The following is a 23,970-nucleotide window of genomic DNA, read 5'->3' as shown; positions in this document are numbered from 1 at the left end:
ACGTCTCGCCCAGCCACCTTTCGCGAAGCCGCACCTGCATTCTCCATCCTCGGGACACACGCGACATTTCTCCCTTTCCTTATATTCGCGTGCATAATGTCCCTGCTTTTTGCACTTATAGCATCTAAAGTCCGGACAGTCCCGTAGCACATGACCTGGCCGAACACACAACCGACACGCGCAGCTGCTTATCGTGTATTACTCGGAAGTGATCCGTGCCCTGCAGCGTCTCGAACTTCACTGAGTACGGCAATGATTTCACAGTGTCTGTAAACTTCACCTTCATGTATCTCGTTCCATCCACCACATCTGTCCCTTGCCACATTTTTCTTTTTATTGGCGAAATTGCCCTTACTCCCCACTGAACCAATTTGTCCATGATTTCAGCATCGGTAATATAAACTGGTAGTGACAGAAAAGACACTATCATCTCATCATCTACTATCTCACGCGTCATTAAGCGGTTGTTTTTTACTTTTATTCCATCCATGACTTTTGTCTTTATTTCCGTTTACAATTGACTTACCGAAAGAAAGCCTCTCGGCACACAAACAATTTAATTTCCCCCAAACAGCACAAAGCTGCCGGGGGGAAACGAACACAATTAACAAAGTAGAAAAAAACAATTAATTCACTTACCATGGATAACTAGATACTTAATTTCTTTGTAACTCTCCACTCTCAAAAACACTGCTTCTCTCTCACTGCACACACTCAACTCAGCTGCTCTCAATCACCACTGATGACCAGACGACCGCTCTACCCCTGACCCACGCCGCCCCTTGTGTTTGGTGTTCATGTTTGCTGTTGCTGTCTAGTGTTCCTGGCTGTTGCGTCCTCATTCATGTTCTCTGTGCTGTACCTTGTCTCCCGTGAGCCTACACCCTTTGTAAGTGATTTCTAGTGTTAGTGTTTTTTTGTTTGTTCTACCATCTTTGTTTTCGTGTACAGTTCGTCTAGTTTTTGTTAGTGTTTTATTTGTAGTTAGATTGTATTTTTCCCTACCAGCTTTGCTGTGGTTTTTTAGTTCTTGTTTTGTAGTTTGCCATTGCTGTGCCATCCTTATTTTGTGCTGAAGTAAAGCATTATACTTTTGACTTCACCCCTGGCTCCGTGTCTCGTTGGTGCCTATTGCCTTCTCCTCGTCCTGTTCTGCGTTTGGGTCCTCCGCCAACACTAATCCGTAACACATATCAAATCACAGTTTTTCCACATTTGGATCTAACATCCCAACAGGCCACTTTGTTCATGGTTTGATTCAGTTTTAGTATAATAGAAAATACATGAATGATGAAATGAGCATATGAAGTGCAGACATACTATAAAATCAGTTTTTTTTACAGTGCAATAAAAATTGTTCTGGATTACTGTTTAACAGTTCAAAGTCATCTTTGCCTTCTGTTTGGTATCCACAGTTTAAAACCTGACAATCTTCCCTCTTGTTTGATACCCACTTTGACCCTTCGAACCTCCCACTCAGGGAAAATCTCCCTTTCAGGGCGCAGTTCTAGGCCTGGGTCTTCTTACAGTTTTAAGACTTTCTTACTTGATACCCACACAGTTTAATACCCGACAGTTTCGAACCTGTAATAAAAAGCAATAGACAGAGTAAAATAGTGCAGTGCAATAAAATAGAATAGACAGTACAATTATGAATAAGAGAAAAACCGAGGGAATACACATTTTAATAAAGACACCAAGACTTGGTCTGTAAATCTTTTCACATTTCCTGCTCACAGTCCCAAAACTTCCCGCTTATCTGTGGGAAAACAGTAATTGACTAGTACAGATGTCCAGCCTTGGATATGTAAAATAAAATAATAAAAACATGGGGAATAAAACATAGAGAAATAGTGCAATGTCAATCACAGAGAAATAGTGCAGTATAATAGTGTAAAGTCAGTCAAATGCTTTGGTAAAGAGTTTTAAGCTGCCTTTTAAAAATGTCTAACGTATTGGCTTCCCTAATATTGTTGGGTAATGTGTTCCACAGTTTTGGGGTGTAGTTTACAAAGGCTCTGGGACAAGCCCCCATAGTGTCAGACTTTACAAGACACAAAATATTGCCACCTGCACAGCCAGGGAGGGAATCAGACAGCAAACCATGAGCTGCTTTATAAGCCTATCCTGGTCTTATGTTGACAGTGGGATCTCCTAATAGGATTACTCGTGTTCTTGGTACTCTCCGGGAGAAAGGCAGAGGGAGATGACGGCAATATGCGGTCTTCACAAAGATTTCCTCTTGAGTTAATTGTCGATAAGTTTTGAATATGTACATTTTGTGACACCTGGCATTGTCACACGCGCCCGCGGGATTGTCCTGTTGAGAGTGGAATGAGTAATTAGTGAGTGAGGTGAGTTACAAACACTACAACACAACACTCCTCCATCACCGAAGATCACTCACTGAGTAAAAATGTATCTATTCCTTAAGCTTGTTGAAGAGACGCTAAACATCGACGATTGAAGATGCCGGGCAGTGAGGACAGCGGAGAGGGTAACCGTTATTTATTTTATTATTATATATATATATGTAACGGATGGTATCGTGAAGCGCAGTCACGAAGGGCTGGGGTGAGTAGCGGTGCTATGGGTTAAACTCACTCTCATCCTCAAAAAGACACATAGACACGTTACAAAGCAGTGAGTTCACTTCTTGGTATAGCTGTCTGTGCTGTTGCCCGCGGCTTGGGAGACCCGGGTTTGAAACTCCCTTAGGGCATCGAAGTTTGAGGTGACGATGTCACAACCGTTACATATATATATATATATATATATATATATATATTTTTTTTTGTATTTCTGTTCTTTGATAGAAGTATTGTGTAGCACTGACACAACAACCATAACGGCATTAACCAGTATCTTCTTCCTATCAGAGTCCAGTCAGGAGGAGCAGTCGGCCATCCGCTGGAATGAGCTTCCCATTGTAGAGCGCGTAGGCCTCAACAGGTGATGGAATGGACTGTTTACCTGTCATGCAGGTTAATAAACTGTATCCTCGTGATTTTTATCTGGGCAGATTCGGCATTTCATTGATTTTCCCCCCCTCTCTTTATGTCTGTGTCACAGTGCTGATATGTCAGATGAAGAGGTGGAGGTAAGGCTTTAAAGATTCGATTCGATTAATGTATTGTCATACAGCACAAGTACAGTACAACGAAAATAAGCTTGGCATCCAACCTGAGTGCAAATGTAACAGTAAAGTGCAACAGTAATATATAATGTACAGGTGATTAAACTGGGTACAAAATATACAAATTAGTACTACTGAGTGTAGTGCTAATCAGATGTATGTACAGAGTTGTAGAATAATATGTACATGTTATATTTATACAGTGATACAGGTATAAAGACAATATGGTAGTAGTCTACTGGCCAGCAGCATAAAGGGCCACTTCACCAAAAAACAATGCTGATTTATTTTGCACTTAATCTGACACACCTTCAAAAACTGTTTTGGACATGGTTAATTTGGTTTGACAGTTTTTGAGAGTATTAGTTTGAATATGGCCAACAGTGATGTTATCTGGGACATTTAATCCTTGTGTTGTGTTAATTACAGCACCATGGAATGATGTAGAATGATAATAGCAATACCTTGTCTTATAGGGACTGCTACATTATCATTTCACTGAACTGTAATTAACACAACACATGGATTCAATATCCCCGATGACGTCTGGCCATATTCAAACTAATTTACTCTCAATAACTGTCAAACTAAATGAATATGAGCAACACTGTTTCGAGTTTTTGGGTGTGTGTGAGCTTATGTGCAAAATTAATCAGCGTTGTTTCTTTTGGTGAAGTGCCCCTTTAAGATAGCAGACATGAGGGGCGGCTGGGTGGCGTAGCGGAGATTGCGCTCGTCACCAATGCAAGAGACTCCGGTATCGAATCCCAGTCTCAGCATTGCCTTCGGCTTGGGCCGGCCGTCGTACTGGCTCATTTGGCAGAGTCAGCGGGTGGAAGTCGATGGGTGGGGATTGGACGTTGTGGACTGCGACTCCTACAGGTCGGTTGGGGGACGCCTGCACAGCAGAGACAGGAAATAGCGGGGGTAGTGTGAGCCTCCCACACGTTACACCTCGCCAATGAGAGTCCGCGCTGGCAGGCGAAAAGATGTGACAGGCTGCCTCCTCGTGTGCCGGAGGGAACACGTGATGCAAGGCTTCTAGCCTCTCTACAACCGACCAGTGGGGGGCATAGTCGAGCAACGTTCAAGACAGGGGAGGGAAGAATTGGATACACGAAATTGGGATGGGAGAAAAATAGAAAATAAGGAGAAAAAGTGGATAAAAAAAAGAAAGATAGCAGACATGTATGAAGTGCATAGGCCTACTCAATCCCATTTCAGTTTAGCCACCTTTTGTATTTGTTAAATAAAGTTTAGCCACAATTTACAGCTGATGCAATATAAATCCATGGCACACATAATATACTACCATCTGACTTTAGGGAATAATTTTAGGGAATACATAACTCGAGAACTACTAGGTCCAATGAGTGTCTGACTCCCACCTAAACTGCACAGACTACGACTACAATGCATAACGAATGACGTATATACACCAGTTAGGGTATCTTATGTATACTGCACCCTTGTATACTGTATACTTTACTTACTCATAGTATATATTTAGATTCTAGTGTTTATTGTAACCATATTTATTGTAATGTATAATATAACTGATAGGGCATACAGACCCTCATCTGCACCTTTGATCACACTGCCTACTTGCTCTGATGCGTATATTTAGAGTTAATTATATTGTTTACACTGCCTATTTAAAATGATCTACTGTGCTATAATTGTATTGCCTGTATTTATGTCTTTTACTATTACCTGTACCCCCCCCCCCATGCTGCTATGATGCCTGAATTTCCCCAAGGGGAGGTTCAGCCAACTTTTTTTTATTCACCACCACATCAGTGTATGACACATCATCATGTGTTTTGTTGCGCTACTCTCAACCCAATTACCCGCTCTCCTCCCCTGCCCTATCCAGCGTGCCTTCTCTCAGATTTCCCTCGCCTTCCGCTGTGATCAATACACCCTGAAACAGAGGCTGCAGGCTGAGGAGCACGCCCGCAACCTGGCAGAGGAGAACATCCAGCTGGAGCTGTCCCGGGGCAGGGAGACTCTGGAGGTACGCAAGAGCAGAGCAGAGATGGAGGAAGGCAGTTGCCATGGTGTTATTGATAGACAGTAAGGCAAAGACCTTACTAGCTAAAGCAAAATACACCAGCACAGAGCATTAAAACCATGTGTTCCTATATAGGTTAACGGGTAAGTTGTGATTGTTTTTTTTAGTATTAAAAAAAGAAGAAAATAATTACACCTAGTCATATTTAATACGTAGTCCTTTCTCTGTACAATCCATGATGTGCTCCATACTGGATACCAGCTGCTCCAGCTAGTTAGCCACAAAACTAACGTAAAGTAATGCCACTCTTCAGTCTGTATCAGCCCTGAAAGAAACACTAAAACCCAAAGCAAAGCAGGGAGTATTTGAGTATGTTACATGGTTTTACAGTGGCCCCATTAACTTTACATTCATTTTGTAGCTAAAGAGGAGCTGGGTATCCAGTATGAAGCTTTGACAACATCAATGAGTAGTAAATAGGGCCAGCGGTTCAGAATTCTTACCCTTTAAGCCTGATTTTGTGTACGTGTGTTTTCAGACACTGAAGGAACTCTGTCTGGACAGTAAGCGCAGTATGATTCTCCAGAGGCTGGAGTTGAGTCTGGACATCCTCGGTGGGACTGTGGAACGAATCTCCAACACAGCCGAGGTGCTGGGAGCCGTTCACCAGGTATAATAGCCAAGTCAAATACTAGCAATAAACTAACTATATATATTTTTTGGAATGTACTAAATGTGCTACTATGAGACGATTTGACTACTCAGCCCTATGTGTGGTGTAGGAAGCACGTGTGAGCCGAGCGGTGGAACTGATGGTAGCTCACGTGGAGAACATGAAGCGACAACATGGCAGAGACATAGTGGAGCTGGAGGAGAACAATAAGCTGATCCACAGGAAGTCCAGCAGGCACCTCATCGAACCCACGGTCCTACCAGGTTGCTATCTAGGCTGTGGTTGGGGCATTTGTACCGTACACAGGCTGTTCTTGGATCTACAGGGCTCCTATGGTCTTGGAAAAGCCCGGAAAAGTTTAAAAAACAATTATTACTAGTTAAATTCGGAAACTGAAAAAGTTGATGAAACATAGCCAAAAAGAATTTGGAAATTTAATGGAATGGGAGCTTTTTTAACATCAAGCTTGAAATCATCATCACCTATGAAGAAATAATAATCACAAATAACCCCATGTCCCAAGTGACAGTTGTAGCTGTTTTTCCTCAACAACAAAATGTAACATTTTGTGCAGAACTCCGCACCGCCCCAACTCTGGACTCATTTAAAAAACTGCTCAAAACCCACCTCTTCAACCTGGCCTTCAACCCCTAACTTTCTCACTTTATATGTATATGTTGTGTCTGTCCACTATGTTTGTTAATTTGTTATCTCCCCCCCCCCCCCCCCCCCCCCCCCCTTATGTAAAGCGACCTTGGGTCCTCTGAAAGGCGCTATATAAAACGAAGTTATTATTATTATTATAATTATTTGGTCATGAAACGTACTACGACAGTGTGGCTACATGGGTAGAGCTCCGGACTCATGATCAGAAGATCACCGGAGATCATTGTCTAGCAGGGAGCACTCTGGACTTGGCAGTAACAATACCCCTGTTATGGTGATAGTGACACTGTACAAGTGCCGTCCTTCGGATGAGACGTTAAACCGAGGTCCCCTCTTAATTGGCTGATTTCACTCCCTGACTCCTGAGCCTTTCAGCCAGTGTGTAGTGCCTGGTGCCTGGTGGGAGTGCCAGTGGCAGCCATTGAGCCTGCGTAGCCCAAGGTTGGGTGCTACACAGTGGTGGTAAAGGAGGCCAGACCACCCGCATTTCATTGTATACTTGTATGCCGTGACAATTAAAACTCTTGACTTGACTTGAAAAAGAAAAATGGAAGAGTTTGGAAAAAGTGTCTCAGACTGACTCTTGGATATCTCGTTGTAGATGCAGATGACGGTGAAGACGGGAAGAAGGACAAGACATACCCTCAGCAGGTAGATATATATAATGTAACATTATTAAACCTTATTGTAGCAGCCCACCTCCTTTTGTTGAAATGGGTGAGTTTCAAATACCTCTGAATGAAGTTGGACAATAGACTCAACTCCATCCAGCACACTGTTAGATTTTGTTGACCTTGTGTGAGTTGAATACTGAAGAAGGAGACCGAAGAAGCCCTCTCTCCTCCAAGGTGAAATACCGGAGAGGGCTTCCAAAGAATCCCTTTCTCCTCCAAGGTGAAATACCAAAACAGAGACCAAGATTCTCTCTCTGGCATAATATGCCCATTTGTTATCACCTTCTCCTTTGATTATCTCACCTTCTGACGCCCAAAGTTAAACACAACCTTGGTTCTCCTAGATTCGGGGTTAGAGAGTTCCCATGTTTAGTGGGCGGAGATGGAGCAATAAATACATGTAGTGAGCATATGCATTGTGAAATTGAGTAATAGATAGAACTACTGCAAGCGTATGGATACAGGGGGGCAGGAGAAGCCACTCAGAAGGTTCAACACTGCAGGCCAGACAGAAGGCGGTATGAAGCTGTTCCATGGGACCGGTTGAGACAGAGACAGAGGTTAAAAAGGTTCTCCCATATCTGCAGAAAAGCAGACATGGGAGCAAATAGACATCCTAACTAAACTAGACAGATTAATCTAAGGGTCAGTCCCCGACCAGGTGAGATCAGGGTAGGTTGAAGGAGAGAGAGAAAAGATGGGTCTTAAGCAGGGATTTAAAAGCTTCGACAGAGCAGGCGTCCCTGACGACGGCAGGTAATTTGTTCCACAGGTACGGTATATGAGCGTGCCAGCGCGGTGATATGATTGTTATGGTTTGTAACCGACCCCAATCGCACAACACAAGACAGGTATGAGAGTAAGCCAAAACAGGGCAAATATTTATTATAGAACAAAAAGCGGCACAGTCCCTTTAAGGGAAAACACAAAAACACTAGAGTCAAGGAAATATGGAAAATGCGGCACTGTGCCTTTTAGAGGCGAACAGGCTAAGGGACTAAGGCTAAGGGCAGGGCTAAGGACCAGGGCTAAGTGTCAGGGCCAGGACCAGGGGCACTGAAGAGGGGGACAGGGACAGAGGCCCGGAGAGGCGGGCTGGAGACAGGGACAGAGAACAGGGTTAAGGCCTTGGACAGGGCGAGGGCCAGAGCTGCTTACAGGGATGAGGACAGGGTTCCGACGGCAGAGGCCGGGCACGGGGACAGGGGCCCGACGGCGGAGGCCTGGCACGGGGACAGGGGCCCGACGGCGGAGGCCTGGCACGGGGACAGGGGCCCGACGGCGGAGGCCTGGCACGGAGAACAGGGACCCGACAGCGGGGGCCGGGCACGGAGAACAGGGACCCGACAGCGGGGGCCGGGCACGGAGAACAGGGACCCGACAGCGGAAGCCGGGCACGGAGAACAGGGACCCGACAGCGGGGGCCGGGCACGGAGATCCTCCTCCTCCTCGGATGCTGCAGACGGGCAGCGCAGAACAAAGGGGGTCCCAGGGGACCGGGATGGGAACACGCCGTCCTCCCGTGGAATACTAGGGAGCGACGACGAGCCTCACCCCAGGAACGAGGATCACGAAGAGACGCCTTCCTCCCGTGGAATCGGGAGCGATGGCGAGCCGCCTTGACGTCTGGAGTGGGAACACTGGAAAACCTCCCGTAGAGAATTAGAGCGAAGACGGTGTCCCACTCCAGGCAAACGGCGACAGGTGGTGATGGCTGGACCGTCGTCTCATGCCGGAGACGCGGCAGGTGATGGTGACGTACAGAATGGTAACGTACAGAACTCCATGAATACAGAGTGAACACAGATACAGAACGACCCGACCAGGACTGGAAGGGAGGTCCAGGTATATAAAGCCCTCTGGGGCGCTAATCATAAACTATGACAGCTGCGTGAAGGTAGTCCAAGGGTGGGGGCTGGTGAAGAGTAGAGGAGAATAAGGCCATGTCCCCACGTATCTGGATCTTTTGCCAAACGCACATTTTATTCCACGATTGGGATTTTCATCCACACGTAAAGGGTGTTTTCAGAGACATAAACGGAGATTTTCTTAAACGCATTTTAAAGTGAAGATTTTCCAAAATATCCGTTCAGTGGATCCGTGCAGCCACTGTAAACGCATAGTCTAGATCAGTGGTTCCCAAAGTCGGGGTCGCGACCCAAAGGTGGGCCGCGAGCAGCCACGGGTGGGCCGCGAGATGATTTAAAAAATAATAAAAAAAAAATAAAAATTGTCAGGCCACTGAACTTAGAAGCAGGCCAGGACAGTGTTTCTAATTGTATTCTAAAATTATATTCTATCGGTCGCCTGGCAAAAAAAAAAAAAAAAAAAAAGCCAGACGATGTGCATTGGGCCGCGGCTCTCTGACGCCTTATTTTCTGAGTCCTGGCCTGAAAAGTTTGGGAACCCCTGGTCTAGATAAACGATGACGCCACAGCTCACTACGCATGCTCAGACTGTGGCGGGCCGTAATAATATCTGGCCCGTCAGATTGTTTGGCGAATATTACTTTACTATTTCTCTAATATATATCAGACTGACTATAGGCTAGCTAGGCTATATATTTCAGCTCTAATGTCCTAACAGAGAAACTACCACCACCTAAAACATCCTTATTACACCTAGCGCTTTGAAGTAATAACTTCGGTGGACTTGGTGCTGAAATGTCATTCAAACTATCCTTACTTATATATGCGACGACGGCACCACATGTACAATGCAATTAATGAATGTCTTGTTGTAATTAGTATATATATAGTTTGTGATAAGGACTCGCCATATTTAGTTTCAGAATCCGGAGATTGTTAGCCCCTTTCGTGAATGTGATGTACCGAGTGAATCCACAGTCACTTGCTCCTCAATAGGAAACCAACCTAGATTTACCCTGAAGGACTGGTTCTAACCGAACCGTTCGTTATACAAGTATCACAGAGAAATGTCAAAGGTACTCACAGTTGTACCCATTCTGCAATCTGTTAATAAAGTTTTCAATCAATCAATCAATCAATCAATCAGCCTGAGAATATCCGTTTGGCAAAAGATCCAGATACGTGGGGACATGGCCTAAATCATCGCAAGGGTGGGGGCTGGTGAGGGAGAGTAGACAGGGAAAAGTTCAGGGAACAGGCGAATCCTCACAATGATGTTGTATGTACTGTTGTATTGTATGTGTTGTCTGATTAATACAGTGCTGTGAGAACCCATAGCTCTGTATGATAGCATGTACAATAATGCTGTATATACCATATATATATATATATTTATTCTCACCGCATACATACCCATGTACACCCATGTCAAAATACTTCCCAAAGGTCAGTGAATACCACAACCACAACACCAGAGGAAGCTCAACAAATCATGTTAAACCCAGATTCGGCTCAAACAAGGGACTAAACACGTTTTGCAATTATGCCACATCAATGTGGAACGCCCTACCCAAAGCTGTAAAGGAATGTGAATCCCTACCCACATTCAAAACCGCTCTAAAAGAGCACCTGCGGGAGGCTGCAACGAAACTGGCCACCGTAAATGTCCAAACCCCCCCACCCCCTCCTAATAGACAGTCTCCTCCCCACCGTATGTATGTATTCTCTCCCCACCGTATGTATATTTCTCTAACACCCACCCACCCCCTCCTAATGTACAGTCTACTCTCCTCCCCACCGTATGTATATATTCTCTCCCCACCGTATGTATATTTCTCTCCCACCCACCCACCCCCTCCTAATGTACAGTCTCCTCCCCATCATATGTATATACTCTCTGTCAGGATCTATGGGTAACAGTACTGTATATTTGCATACATATGTCACAAATGTAACAGTACTATATACCTGTATGTCATGTATGTCCCTATGCCATAAATGTCATGTCATGTATGTTGTGTATGTCATAAATGTCACTATGAATTGAAAATGGGGGACCCTGATGTAAACAAGACAACGTCTTTCTCTGGCCTGCATCCCCTTAACAATTGTATGTATTGAACCGTACTGTATTGTACCCATTCTGCAATCTGTTAAATAAAGTTTTCATTCATTCATACCTATCCACACCTGTCTGTACTTACCTGCACATAGTCCTTTACTATATCTATACATATCCTACTCTTACTAGTTACGCTGCTGGACAGTATGACTACTACCATACTGTCCAATATACCTGTATCACTGTACATATTATACTACAACTCTGTACATACATCTGATTAGTACTATTTAGTACATTTTGTACCCAGTTTAACCACCTGTACATTGTATATTGCTGTTGCACTTTACTGCTACCTTTGCACTCTGGTTGGATGCCAAACTTCTTTTCGTTTTACTGCACTTTTGCTGCATAATGACAATCAATTTGAATCTAATCTAATCTGTGAGAAGTAATGTCCCCTTGGGGACAATAAGGTCTCAAGTCTTTTCATCTCTTTAATCTCCCTCCCTTGTCCTCTGTGTTCTCTCCGTTCTTTCCGGCAGCGGAACCTTCGTCGTAGGGTCAGCGTAGAGGTCATCTCCCAACAGGTAGGGAGGTTCCTTCAACCAGGCCCTTCTCTTTCCAAATGTCACTATCTGGATGGCGGATGTCTTTGCCCTTTCTGTCACTCACTGTATAGGAGAAGAGAAGGCGGCACTTGAGGAAGCAGGTAAGCATGGGAGACTTGCCCAACAAGAGGACGGGTTCTGCATCCCTCACGTTCAGTGGCTCACTCACGACGAAGGCGGACATTTCCATGACAGACGACAGGTAACATCTAGGCTATATGATTATGTTTTCAATTAACCTATTGCATTCAATTTGGGATGGGATTCAGTGGAGTGCTTTCGAAATGATAGTGTCGATACGATGCCATCGTGATATCTTGGATATATTGCTATTTGTTACTGGTTGTTCACAGTAAAAAGGTGAGATAATTATCTTTAGGGCAATGAAGTGCCAAAGTCAAGTTGATTTAGACACACACAAATGTTTTTATGCATGTCTTGCATAAAAACGTACATTCATTCCCCAACACCTTACCTTAACCATAATAACCATTACACGAATAACCAACTTACAAATTCAAGCCATTTCAGTAAAATTTCAAGCAGACATTTAAGGCAGAAATGTTAATTTCCTCTATCATCATATCTCAGAACATTATATGGCATTGGTACAATATTGTGGGGAGAAGAATCACAATACTGATACTGTACCAATGTTGCCCCGCTGCTAGTTCATTCTTAGTGGTTCTCTTCTTTGGTTTGGGACCAAGTCTTGTAGATCCAGATGACACCCCATCAGAAGCTGCTGCCCTTCAGCCTCCCCTGGAGCCCTCTCCTACCCCCACCCCTGAGCCTCCTCCTCCTGTACCAAGGGAAGTGGTCACCAAGAACACACAACGCAAAAGGTGATAATACATTTTATCACTTTTCAAGGACTCGAGTAGAGCTGGGTGATATGGACTATTCATATCAGTTCATATAATATTCCTTTAAATGTAAAATTTCTGCTTCTGACTCAATGTGGTTTAATGTATGATTCAACAATAGCCTGTTTATCACACACATGAGGAAAATAAGTGTGTGTGTGTGTGTGGCAGTTCTTCTCTGGACACGCTACGACATAGACACCGGCGTAAAGCATCACTGTTGAGGAAAAAGGCGGACAAGGAGAGAAAAAACTCAACCTTTTGCTGCCAGTTTCCTGCGTAAGTCTGTTCATTCAACAGCTTTGGTGGTTATCGTGCTGATCACTTATTGACCGATGAGGTCCATGATGTGGCTCTTCTCTTCTCCCCTAGGTTCGGCTTTATGTGGAGACAGCGCCCTCTGGCTCACTGGTTGCGCCGCTGTCGCTGGGCTCTCCTCTGCGTTTATCTCCTGGTGTTCATCTGTGTTGTTGCGTTAACTGTTTCCTTGTGGGACATGCATGATGACGACCGTGCGTTTCCTGGAAGACCTTGACATCAGTTCATATAGTTCTGCACATATAGTTCTGTAACGCACATGGAATTAAAATGTGTCTCTGTGACCTGGTATTTTGTGTAACCATTTTGTAAACGCCAAGCAAGAGATTTGCAGACAAGCCGAAATACATTTGTCAAACTGGCATGCCTTTTGTATACGTTGTGTACATTTCTTGGCTGCCCATCCATCGATCTCATACATGGTACTGTGTTGGAAGCTTTACTTGCGCACACACACACACACACACACACACACACACACACACACACTGTATACTTTAAATTAAGTCATATAAAGGTTTTTATTATAAACATACAAACAATATCAAAACTGATACAATCACTTGGTTAGTACCTCAACAACACCATAAACGCAGTGAAAACATCCAGTAAATCACTTCCATATAAAATGTCATCCGGGGGTTAATATGAATTACAAGAAGGAGATTAAGATTCAGCTTATTTCACATTGTCATAACTCTACAGCTGTTATTTTTCATTTGCTAAAAAAAAAAAAGAGCAGAGCAATACTTTGCACTTTCAGTATATTAAGAATTTTAGATAGTCGTCTATGCTACAAAAAGGGAACTCTTTAAATAATAGATAAATAGTGTGGGAAGAATTATATTAGGAATCAAAAAAAATACTTTTTAAATGTCGGGAAACTAGGTGAACCTGTTGTGCAAAATGTGAGCCAGCCACAAAATAGAGATCCTTGAAACTACAGCAAGCCTGTTTGAAATGTTGATAGTCTGTGTGACATTTATGAAACTTAAAACAAATCATGTTCTTCCTGTAGAAAATAATCTACTTGGATTCACCCTAAATTCCTTAGAAAATCTATTTAGAAAATAGTTCACAATAAATAAACGTTCATATCGACCTTACATATAGCATTAAATAAAAAGAAAATGGAGGAATGGTGCGCTCAGTCATCATGGTACCAAAATAGGTCCTAAGGTTTTCTGAATTGACCTATCGCAAGCCCCGCCCACAAAGTTGTGTTTGGAGGATCAAGAAAAGACAGCGTGGCTCGAGAGGTCAATTCCATCAAGGACAGTGTCCCTCGTCTTGGGACGTACAATCTCACAGAGAGTCCATTGACTTCATAATAAATAGAAAGGGTTCTTCATACTGTATATGTATCGTACTAGATACACTGCTGGGGGGGTCGTTTTGTTAAGACTACACCTGGCTCACTATTTCAGCATCTTCTGCAACGAACCACTGGACGGGGGTTCCATCCGCAGCCCTTTGGAGGATCACGTTGCCAGAGCCCTAGAGAAACAACCAGGGCATCACAGTCAGGGCTTCATATGATCTGTCTGAACGATTTCTCTTGAGTGTAAATGCCATTGAATATTTTACAAGAAAATCACAATGTTTGATTCCATATATATGCAGTTGGGAAAAACAATGGTGATTAGTATGAAACACTGAGGGCAAATATACATGTGCTAAGGTTAAGTGTCGGGGCGTACCGACCTGTTTGTAGGGGGGCAGGTGAGGTGAAGTGGGGCTCTTCACTCTGTAGGAGCCCTGCCGGTCCAGGGAGCCCGGCCGGGACTTCTGCAGCTGGTTCCTCTGGTGCCAGGACTTGAGCTCCTCCGAAACGATCTCCCTGGGCATCAGCCGGCAGGCGTGGTTGGGGTACTCCCTCAGCGACGGGGTTCGGACCAGCCTGGTGTAAGGAGGGGGGGGCTTGAGGGTCCTCCGGGGTGAGGACGAGGCCTCCCGCCACTGGCTCTGCTGTGGGGTTCGGGTCATGATAGGAGGCGGGGAGGACACTCGGAGCCTCCCCATGTCCGGTTCCCGAGGGGAGAGGGGGCCGTCCTCCTCCGCCGTGGCCCTGCCGTAGCCGTGGCTAGCCTGGGACGGGCCTGTGCTCCTGTTGTACACACCGGGGCTGGTGGCGACGACGTTGATGGGCCCTTTGCTCTGGGACCCGAAGTGGAACCCGTAGGGCGGAGGGCAGAGCTTAGGTATCTCCGTGGGTCTGTCTCTGCCGGGGGAGCTGGTGTAGGAAGAGGAGGATGCCGAGTGCTCAGAGCTGCTGTCCTCAGAGCTGGACTGGTACAGGCGCTGGGGGGAGTACTCAGGGGAACGCACCATGAAGTCAGCCGCGCAGCGCCGCTGGGGCAGCCTGGCCCGTCCCCGCCCGCCCTCTGAGCTGAAGCGCTCCAGCTCCAGAGTTTGCCTACTCTTGGGAAGTCTGAGAAGAAAACATTACAGGTTAGTAAATATGTACCGTAAATACACGGGTTCTTCCATTTATATGAACGTGATATTCTGCTTTTCTTGCATCCGCGTGTTGACATCGGGAGCCTTTACCTGAAGGACTGGGAGTACTGTCTGCGAACATGTAACTCTGGGGTGGAGGGGGCGCTGCTGGAGTGGCTGTGCCGCAGGGCGAGACTCTTGATGAACTGGGCAGGGAGGATCCTGCCCTCGCCACACACAGGGGCTCCCACTGGACTACTACACACATCAAAGACAGGATGGAGGCCGTCAAGACATACAATACCATGCAACTATTTCCAGAGCAGGAAATGCTGGTGGGTTTTTGTCATTTCTAAGGTGCATTTCTATTTAAATATATATATTTTTTTTTACTACAGAAAACAGGAAATAGGAATCTTGTGCTGTGTGTATTTTCCCCCACATTCTTATTTTTCCTGTACATTCTTTTCTAACCATGCTATGTAGGGCTGTTGACAACAATGCAACCCCCCCCCCCCCCCCCCCCAGGGATACATAATAATAATACATTTGATTTAACGCAAAGATGCTTCACAGTTTAAAATAAAATAAAATTGAAAAAAGGACAACAGAAGTCATGACAAATGTCAGGGAAAACGAAGCTAAAGGAAAGCCTGAAGATGCAAATGTAACAGTAAAGTGCAACAGCAATATACAATGTACAGGTGATTAAACTGGGTACAAAATATACAAATTAGTACTACTGAGTGTGTAGTGCTAATCAGATGTATGGTCAGCAGAGTAACAGTAAGAGAAGGATATGTACAGATATAGATGTAAAAGGATTATGTGCAGGCAAGTACAGACAGGTGTGGATAGATATATATATATATATACTGTATACACAGCATTATTGTACATGCTATCATACAGAGCTATGGGTTATGCAGGTGTATATAACAATATATAGAGGGGTTAAATGCAGGAATATTCATACAAATATGTATATATATTGGCAGGGAGATAATAAGGATGAGGTAGATAATAACCATCAGCTGGTGAGATCATGAAAGAGGCTAATGAACTGTGTGGCTGGTGAATGAAAGTGCTATGTTTCCTGCCCTGGCTGTTTCCATGCATGGAGGACTCTCACCTGGACCTGCTGCTGGAGGCAGAGAGGGGTTTAGTGGGCTTCTGGTAAGGCGGATCCAGGCTGGATTCCTTCCAGGGAGAATTCTGGATGGGAGAGCGTTGGTACCCCACACCGGAGCTGGAGCCTAGGGTCGACTGCTGCAGGCTAACCTGGGAAGACTGAAGGGAGCTGGGTGAGAACTGGAGAGGGTCCGGATAGGAGGGACCAAGCGCCGGAGGAGACAGGGGTCCAGAGGAGTCCAGATCTAAGAACGGAACATGGGATAGAGAGTGGAGGAAGTGACTATTATGGTTACAAATATTTCTTTACCTTTTCAGTACAAGTATAACTACAACTGTATGTGAGTTGTACCATGGCGTGTACCAGGTGTCATGATGACACAGTACGTGTGTCTTGAAAGTTATTGAATGTCTTTGCACTGCTGTCACCATGACAAGTTCCTGTACGCTCCGTGTATTATGGTGAATAAGGTGTGAGGGTGAAGGCAGTTATCGGCTGTCAGAAAACTCACCATCGTCCATGGCCACTGCGTCAGACAGGGAGCTGTCATCAGACACGCACAGATCTGAGCAGAGAAACAAAAATCAGCTTGAGAAGAAGGTTCTCCACCAAAACCAACTATAACATTTACATGAAGCACTGGTTACATTAATGGTCGAGTATCAAGTATTGATTTGAGTCTTTTTTAATCGAGTCCCACGCAGAGCGCAGTTTGGCCTGAGGGGGGCAGCAGTGTCACTATACCTTTGTGGCTGGCTGGGAGTGGGGTGCGGGGGGAGGTGCACTCGCTCCTCATCCTGTGCTGAAACACAGTCTCCTGCAGCTCCTTGATCTTCTTCTCCTCCCTCTTGCACTGTTGCAGCCGGCTCTTCTTCTGCGGTTTGCTGAGGTTCTCCTCCAGGGAGAGTCTCCTTGCCGCCTCCAAGATCTGCAGCTGCAGAGCCAGGTCCGCTTCCAACGAATGCAACTCGGAATCCTGTGGGATGGGTACGTAGTTGAGACACAAAGTTTACTAACCCTGTTGGGAGGTTAGGTTTGTGACACTCTAAGACACACTGCTTTTATACTTATACTCACTGCTGCTTATTCATGAATGAACACAGTAGTCAAATGTATATGGTCTGTAAAGTAACATGTATGTCCACTCCTGAGGTAATACTGTCCATCATTGACGATATATATTGTGAAAGTCTGCAAGTTGTGTTTCATTACCAAGACAAATTCCAGCATTTTTATTGTACTTGGCAGATTGTTTCTGATTCAGATTCAATCAGTAAAGAAGAAGATACTATAGTAAAGAGTGACTGGTCTGTAACGTTACCTCTCCATCCTGGTGGATCAGACCCTCATCCAGCTTGAAAGCAGCTCCTATCCTCCTACGAACCCGAGGGGGCTTCTCGGCTGGCATCAGAGGGTAGTCTGAGGACAGTTTGCCAGTCAGCTCCTGTGAAAACATGAAAACAAAACCCAAAGTCAGATCCTGAGCCGTTACAGCAGTGTGACACAAAACGATTTTTCTTTTCTTTTTTTTTTTACTACAAATTTATATTTTTAAACTACTATTATATTCTACTATATGTGGACATATCACAATAAAATTTGTTATTTTCTGTTGGAAATCAATTGCAATAGGTTGTTTGCATATAATAAATGTGTTGTTTTTTGTCAAAGTGGTGCTGTTTCTTTTTTCTGTTTTGGGTTTTTGTCACATTTACTTAAAATGTATAATGGCCTTTCACAATCTGTATGTCTTAGTGATCAATTCAGAATATAAATAAGAATATAGTTGACAACATTTAATACTGGTATTCAACAGAACAGAACAGAACTCAGTTGATTAATAGGCTTGCTGTAAAGGGATTGTTAGAAAGCAAACAGTGCATAAAAGTGAAACTGTGCCTGGGGATCAATGTGGCCGAGGACATGCCAGAATGACACTATGCTCATTTTATTTTATTTATATTATTGGATGCTGCTATGGTTGAGGAACCACAACAAGTGAATTTCACTATTTTTTTTGCTGTGAAGTACTGATTGACGTGACAATAAAAGGAATCTGAATCTGAACCCACCGCCTCTCTGAGGCACAGCTTCTTCAGCTCCAGCAGACAGAGCTCCAGACGGTCCTCCAGGGCCTGGTGTTTCAGCTTCAGAGCTCTGGTGTGGGTAGTCAGGTCCTTTACAGGCGATGTGGGGCTGTCTGGACCTGCAATACACACACACACACACACACGCACATGCATGCGCACACACACACACACACACCCCTTTAATCATCATCATCAACATCATTGTTATCATAGGGTTTCTACGTAGTTTGTTTTGAAGTGATGTATTACTTCTTAATTTGTTTTGGAAGACTATAAACTGTTGTAATGCATTATACACGTGCAATTAGATATGCCCAAATACTTGGATAGTTTGCTGTGCCACCATGTATAGATATACCACCACTTAGATCAAGGATCACAATGGAAATGAAGTTTTTGACATAATTTCGTTGTTCACATTTACTGCATTTTCACAATTCTAGACTAAACTAAAATGTACTTATTATCAGCACACAACCTTCCCCGTGCTAAACCGCATCAGAATTCCCCTACAGTTCTACACCCCCGTCAACACGATGACTCTGTGGTGTGGTGTGTGTTATAGAATTGTTCTTACCAGAGTGTAGAATGATCCCACTGTCTGTGTCACTGATCTCCTCTTTACTCTCCATGGTTGCCATCGTGTCCATGTCTTCACAGTGTGTTCTGGAGATACCTGCTGAAGGAAACAAAGTTTGTTCAGATGAGCATCTTCGTGACGCCAAGTTGGAAGATAAAAAAAAATCAGTTGACTCTATTCTCCATCCCTCCTCCCTCAACAAAAGTGAATAGATGGCGAGTGTCCTTTCACACACTTACCCATGCAACCCCCCCGATGCATCCTGCTCCTTAAACACAATGGCAGCAGACCCCCACGCTTGACTCGGCACATGTGCAGGGGTTAATCTGAATCGGGGCGCCATGGCGACGGGGCACCGTGCGGCTGGCCAGGGGGGGGGGGGGGGGGGGAGTGTGTCGCCGTGAGGCGTGTCAGAGGGCGTTTAAAAAGAATGAAGGCCCCTGGAAAAAAAGGAAAGCAGATGGCAGCAGGGAATTACCCCTCTAGTGGACTGCACCTGTTACCCCCCCCACACCCCTCCCACAGCCTCTATTCAACCAGTGGCCAGAGAACCCCCTCTGGGGGCTTTGAAGTGGAAGAATGTCTCAATGCTGGGCTTGTCCAACGCAGCATCAGCTCACATAAGGGCCTGTGCTGATTCATGTGCCACACATCCCCGTTTGACACACGCGCACGTAAATGACACAAGGACACAATTCATGTTTACGATCACAGCTCGGTTCCGCTGTAGTTGTAACGCTCGACATCTGACAGAGAGTAAAAAATTAGAGAGTAAAACGGGGGACAGGGAGAAGCACAACGAGAGGAAGAGGAACGACAACAATAATAACACCAACAAATCAGAGAGGATAAGTGGGACGTCTGGCTCACAAGCCAACATGAGGTGGGAGTAGAACAGGTTGGAGGCCCGGATTGAAGAAGTTCCCTGAGGATAAGAGTAAAGTTTCCAAAGAATAAATGTATTTTTTTAGGCTCACATGCCTACCATCACTCAACGCGTCATTCTCCTAAAAACATTTTCAGCACAAGGAACGACTTTATAGCCACTAACGTGATTAGAGGGACATCATTGGCCTGCCTTGTTTCAGCTCAGGCCGGTGCACTGTCATCATGCAGCCATGAAACCACAGCTCACAGAGAGATGGGGCAACGTGATAGAACAGCCCCTCAGTATCTACATAAAAACATGAAGTTCAGTAGATCAACAGAAACTGTTTTTAGACAAATGTTTTCGAGGGTCAATATTATATAGGGTGAGGGACACACGCACACATGGGTTAGTGAATGCGTATTAGCAAGGCCTAGGGGCTGATCCGAGGGTCCAGTCTCGTACACAATGTTTAGAGATGGGTATCAGGCCTCCTTCCTGGAGCAGCCAGGAAGACACGGGGGCTTGTGTGCATGAGAACCTCCTTTGACAGGATGTTATTGTGATGATCCGACAGGCCCTGGCCATTCAGCACAGTAACTCATGTGAACTGATGCAGCTTTGAGCCCCACCGGTAGCAACAATGAGGAACAGCCAGCTGGACTGTGCCACTGCTGCTACAGTGAAAACACTGCAACAAAAGGGCCTGTATCCACCCACCAGTCTGGGTAATCTGCTGTGGGTACAATATTCTGCTGACACCTCTGGCTTCAGCCCGAGGAGTGTTGTTGTCGCGCCAACGTCGGGCCCAATGCTGAGACAGGGCTGCAGTGAGAGTAGAGGGTGCAGTGTGTGTGTGTGTGTGTGAGAGAGAGAGAGGTAAAGGGGCCTGCACAGGGAGACTACGGTACTCTCAGACACATGGCTCTGCAGCAGCAATATAAAACTAAGAGAAGGCAACAGAAATCCGGTCCGGTAATCAGAGACAGGCAGGGTAATGTGGGCTTTACCCACTTACACTCCATAACTCTCCGAAGACTTTCACAATGTCTCTGTGGTCGGAGGTCTACAGGCTGACTGAGTGGGTGGGTGGGGTGGGGTGGGGTTGGGGGTTCTTATAAAACAGCAGATCGCTGCTGAAAGTCTCAACCTATTGCCAAGACGTCTACATCATTCACCCCGGCTTCTAATGGGAATCGTCGTCATACGAGTGTGTTGAAATCATAACAGTGGGGATGACACACATCTCTCAACTGGGTGGGTAGAGCAGGAGTAGAAATCCATTTCCTGAAGGAGGAGAAGGAGAAGGAGAAAAAAGTACGACCTCTGATACCTCTCGTCTCAGACATGTTAATTGCGGTCCATTGCTAACAAACGACTATCTAAGAACTTGAAGGGGACGGTATAAAGCTGACCGTTAACGCCCATCCTCGCCGCCCTCACCGGACCGTGAAAATGTACCATCTACGGAAGTGGGTGTTTATGGCAGGAGATTATGATGTGGATTCACTGTCTCCCAGACTTCCCCACCACCCTTTCCCATGAGCCTTCGGAGTTGTGATCTCCTGGAATGCTGCCACCACCACCGTGCTCATTACCACTGTGGTCGGCCCTGGAATTACCAACAGGGACCGGCCTGGCCAAGGAAACAGCGAGGGGATGCCTGAAAACCAGACCGAGGCCCATGTGAAGCCTGTAATTAAGATTCTCAACTGAATGCTGATACTATGGAAGAAAACCAAACGACTTTACAGTATGCCTCATTCCAGAGGCTGACAAACAGCCAACATCCATTCAGCAAAATGGATCCATTCTGTATACAGCATGGTCTGCTGGAGGAAAAGTGATTCAATGTGGGGGAGCAGAGAGAGAGAGAGAGAGAGAGAACCCCTGTAAGAATTACAAAGCACTTCGCTGAAATCAGATCATCATACCCCAAAGAAGTAAGCTCCTGCTAACGTATTGAAGGCCCAAGCACATGAGCAAACTGTAGACACTATAGTGTGATAACGCAGAGACAGTGTTCGAGGCACATATGGAGAGCATGCAGTGTGGCATCTGTTAACTAAAGCCTAACTAAAACAATGCTTGGATATGGGCAGCCTTTTTCCTATGCCAACTTTCATTCCGATCTCTGTTGTTATTTAGTGCAGTGGTCTTATGGTTTTGATTGATTGATTGAAAAAGTTTATTAACAGATTGCAGAATGGGTACAGTACAGCTCAATACATACAATTGTTAAGGGGATGCAGACCAGAGAAAGACTTTCGTCTTGTTTACATCAGGGTCCCCCATTTTCAATTCATCATAATAACATATATGACATACATGACATACAGATAGACAGTACTGCTACATCTATACATTTATGACATAGTACATGGTACTTTTCCATCAGAGCTAATACGGGGCAAGCAATGAGCACCATTTCCAGCAATGCTCCTGCAGTCAGTCTGTGGAAGCCATATGTTGACCAGACACTGAAGCTCTGTCACAACCCAAAGACAATGTAAATACAGAGGCTAAGAAGAGATGTCCTATTGTTCTCCGCTGAATGGTCATCCCTGGATGTTAACAGGATGTGGCTTTCTTGACCCTAGCAGCTTCTTACTAAAGCTGCGCCTGCCCCTTTCAAACAGGTAGGATACTCCCCGCGGCTCGGTAACACTGAGGTGTTATCATTGGCACCATCAGAGCAGGTCTGTCTGCAGAGATCTCTTGTTGATTTATTGGCAATAGGTGCAAATAGTTCCCATCAATTTGCATCACGCCTTTTATGTACAAAGACAATAGAGTTCCTGAGCCATACGAGTATTAACAAATTGCGTGTGTTTATTTTGTTTATGTTAAATCAATCATCTTCGAGTGTTAAAGAGATTAATTTAAATAGCCACGAGTCGGTACACACAACAACAACAACCAAAGACTAAATCCTAAAATCAAATGAATGAATTAGCAGATGTTAATGCTACATACATCATCTTCAGGATATATGACCCATTTAATAATGCCGTCCGAAAAACCTTCATAAATAACTAGAAGACCAAAAGAGTATTGAGAAAAAGCATCATCAAATGTTTAAGGTGCATATAGCCAGGCTATGAACAAGTTAGTAACCAAAGCCATAACGGTATTATCTTGGAAAGTTTATACATTTATCGTTTGCGTCAGTGAAACAATTGTTACTAAACCTACCAAGTACTCTCTCTGTTCCATGATGCTCATACAATAAATGTATTGCGCTTACCTTTCAGTGCGTTGTCTACTCGTCTTCTGCTATTCACATGTACGGCATCACTTCTGGGAAGCCGGAGTTGTGACTTTCTTTCTCTCGAGTCAGACGTGTGTGTGTGTGTACGTGTGTGTGTGTGTGTGTGTGTGTATGTATGTGTGTGTGTGTGTGTGGATTGGGAGCAAAGTAGGCGTGGCGTTTAGGACATCTGTCTCTTGTTCATACCATTCTGTTTGGGATGGGGGGTATACTTTTTTTTAATGTGCTAGCAATTTTTTTGCTAGTGGAAGGTCTTATTTTTTTGTTATTTTAATACATTGAATCGTTTAAGTTACAAGTTGTCAATGCATTACTTCCCCCCGCCAACAAACTTTAAGAGGCAGTTATTACTTTGTTTCGAGTAATAAACCCTACGAGCTGGAGATAATTTGCCCCGACACTACTTTCTCTCCAGACACGCTCTGGAGGACCATCGACACAGCAGCACGCGACTCGCCGGGGGGGGGGAGGCAAAAGTTAAGGGAATGGCGAGTGCTGCTCTGGACAGCTGGCTGATGGCGAAGCCAATGAACCCCGTGCGAGCAAGTCACTGCGTACGCGCGTGAAAACACAACATTTTAATAGTGATTTTACTTGTAGCACAGTTGATCTCTATAGCTGTTTTAATCTTTAATTTCAGTAGGATATCATGACTACACCAACGACCTCAATGTGTCCAGCATCTTAACCAGGCCCGTGGGT

The 23,970-nt window shown here is 44.9% G+C and overlaps 1 protein-coding gene across 3 annotated transcripts; it reads right to left on the bottom strand.

Annotated features, from left to right (window-relative positions):
* Window positions 1-12,584: 12,584 nt before the first annotated feature.
* inavaa (innate immunity activator a) lies at window positions 12,585-23,354 on the bottom strand. Of its 3 annotated transcripts, none has more exons than XM_084334030.1 (10): window positions 23,245-23,354; window positions 19,127-19,228; window positions 18,532-18,665; window positions 17,781-17,903; window positions 17,204-17,435; window positions 16,971-17,024; window positions 16,460-16,703; window positions 15,439-15,585; window positions 14,593-15,319; window positions 12,585-14,385 (listed from the first exon to the last, which is right to left on the bottom strand). In XM_084334030.1, the coding sequence occupies exons 2-10, from the start codon at window positions 19,197-19,199 to the stop codon at window positions 14,293-14,295; spliced, it is 1,827 nt and encodes a 608-aa protein (XP_084190156.1). In that variant the 5' UTR covers window positions 19,200-19,228; window positions 23,245-23,354; the 3' UTR covers window positions 12,585-14,292. The 3 variants fall into 3 exon arrangements, with proteins under 3 accessions (XP_084190156.1, XP_084190157.1, XP_084190155.1); XM_084334031.1 differs by having other exon boundaries at window positions 19,127-19,225; window positions 23,245-23,327; XM_084334029.1 differs by lacking the exon at window positions 23,245-23,354 and adding an exon at window positions 19,369-19,406.
* Between the last annotated feature and the right edge of the window lie 616 nt (window positions 23,355-23,970).

Source organism: Notolepis coatsorum (genome assembly GCF_963971535.1).
Source record: "Notolepis coatsorum genome assembly, chromosome: 17".
NCBI classification, from domain to species: Eukaryota; Metazoa; Chordata; class Actinopteri; order Aulopiformes; family Paralepididae; genus Notolepis; species Notolepis coatsorum.
This window is presented reverse-complemented; position numbering and strand designations above follow the sequence as displayed.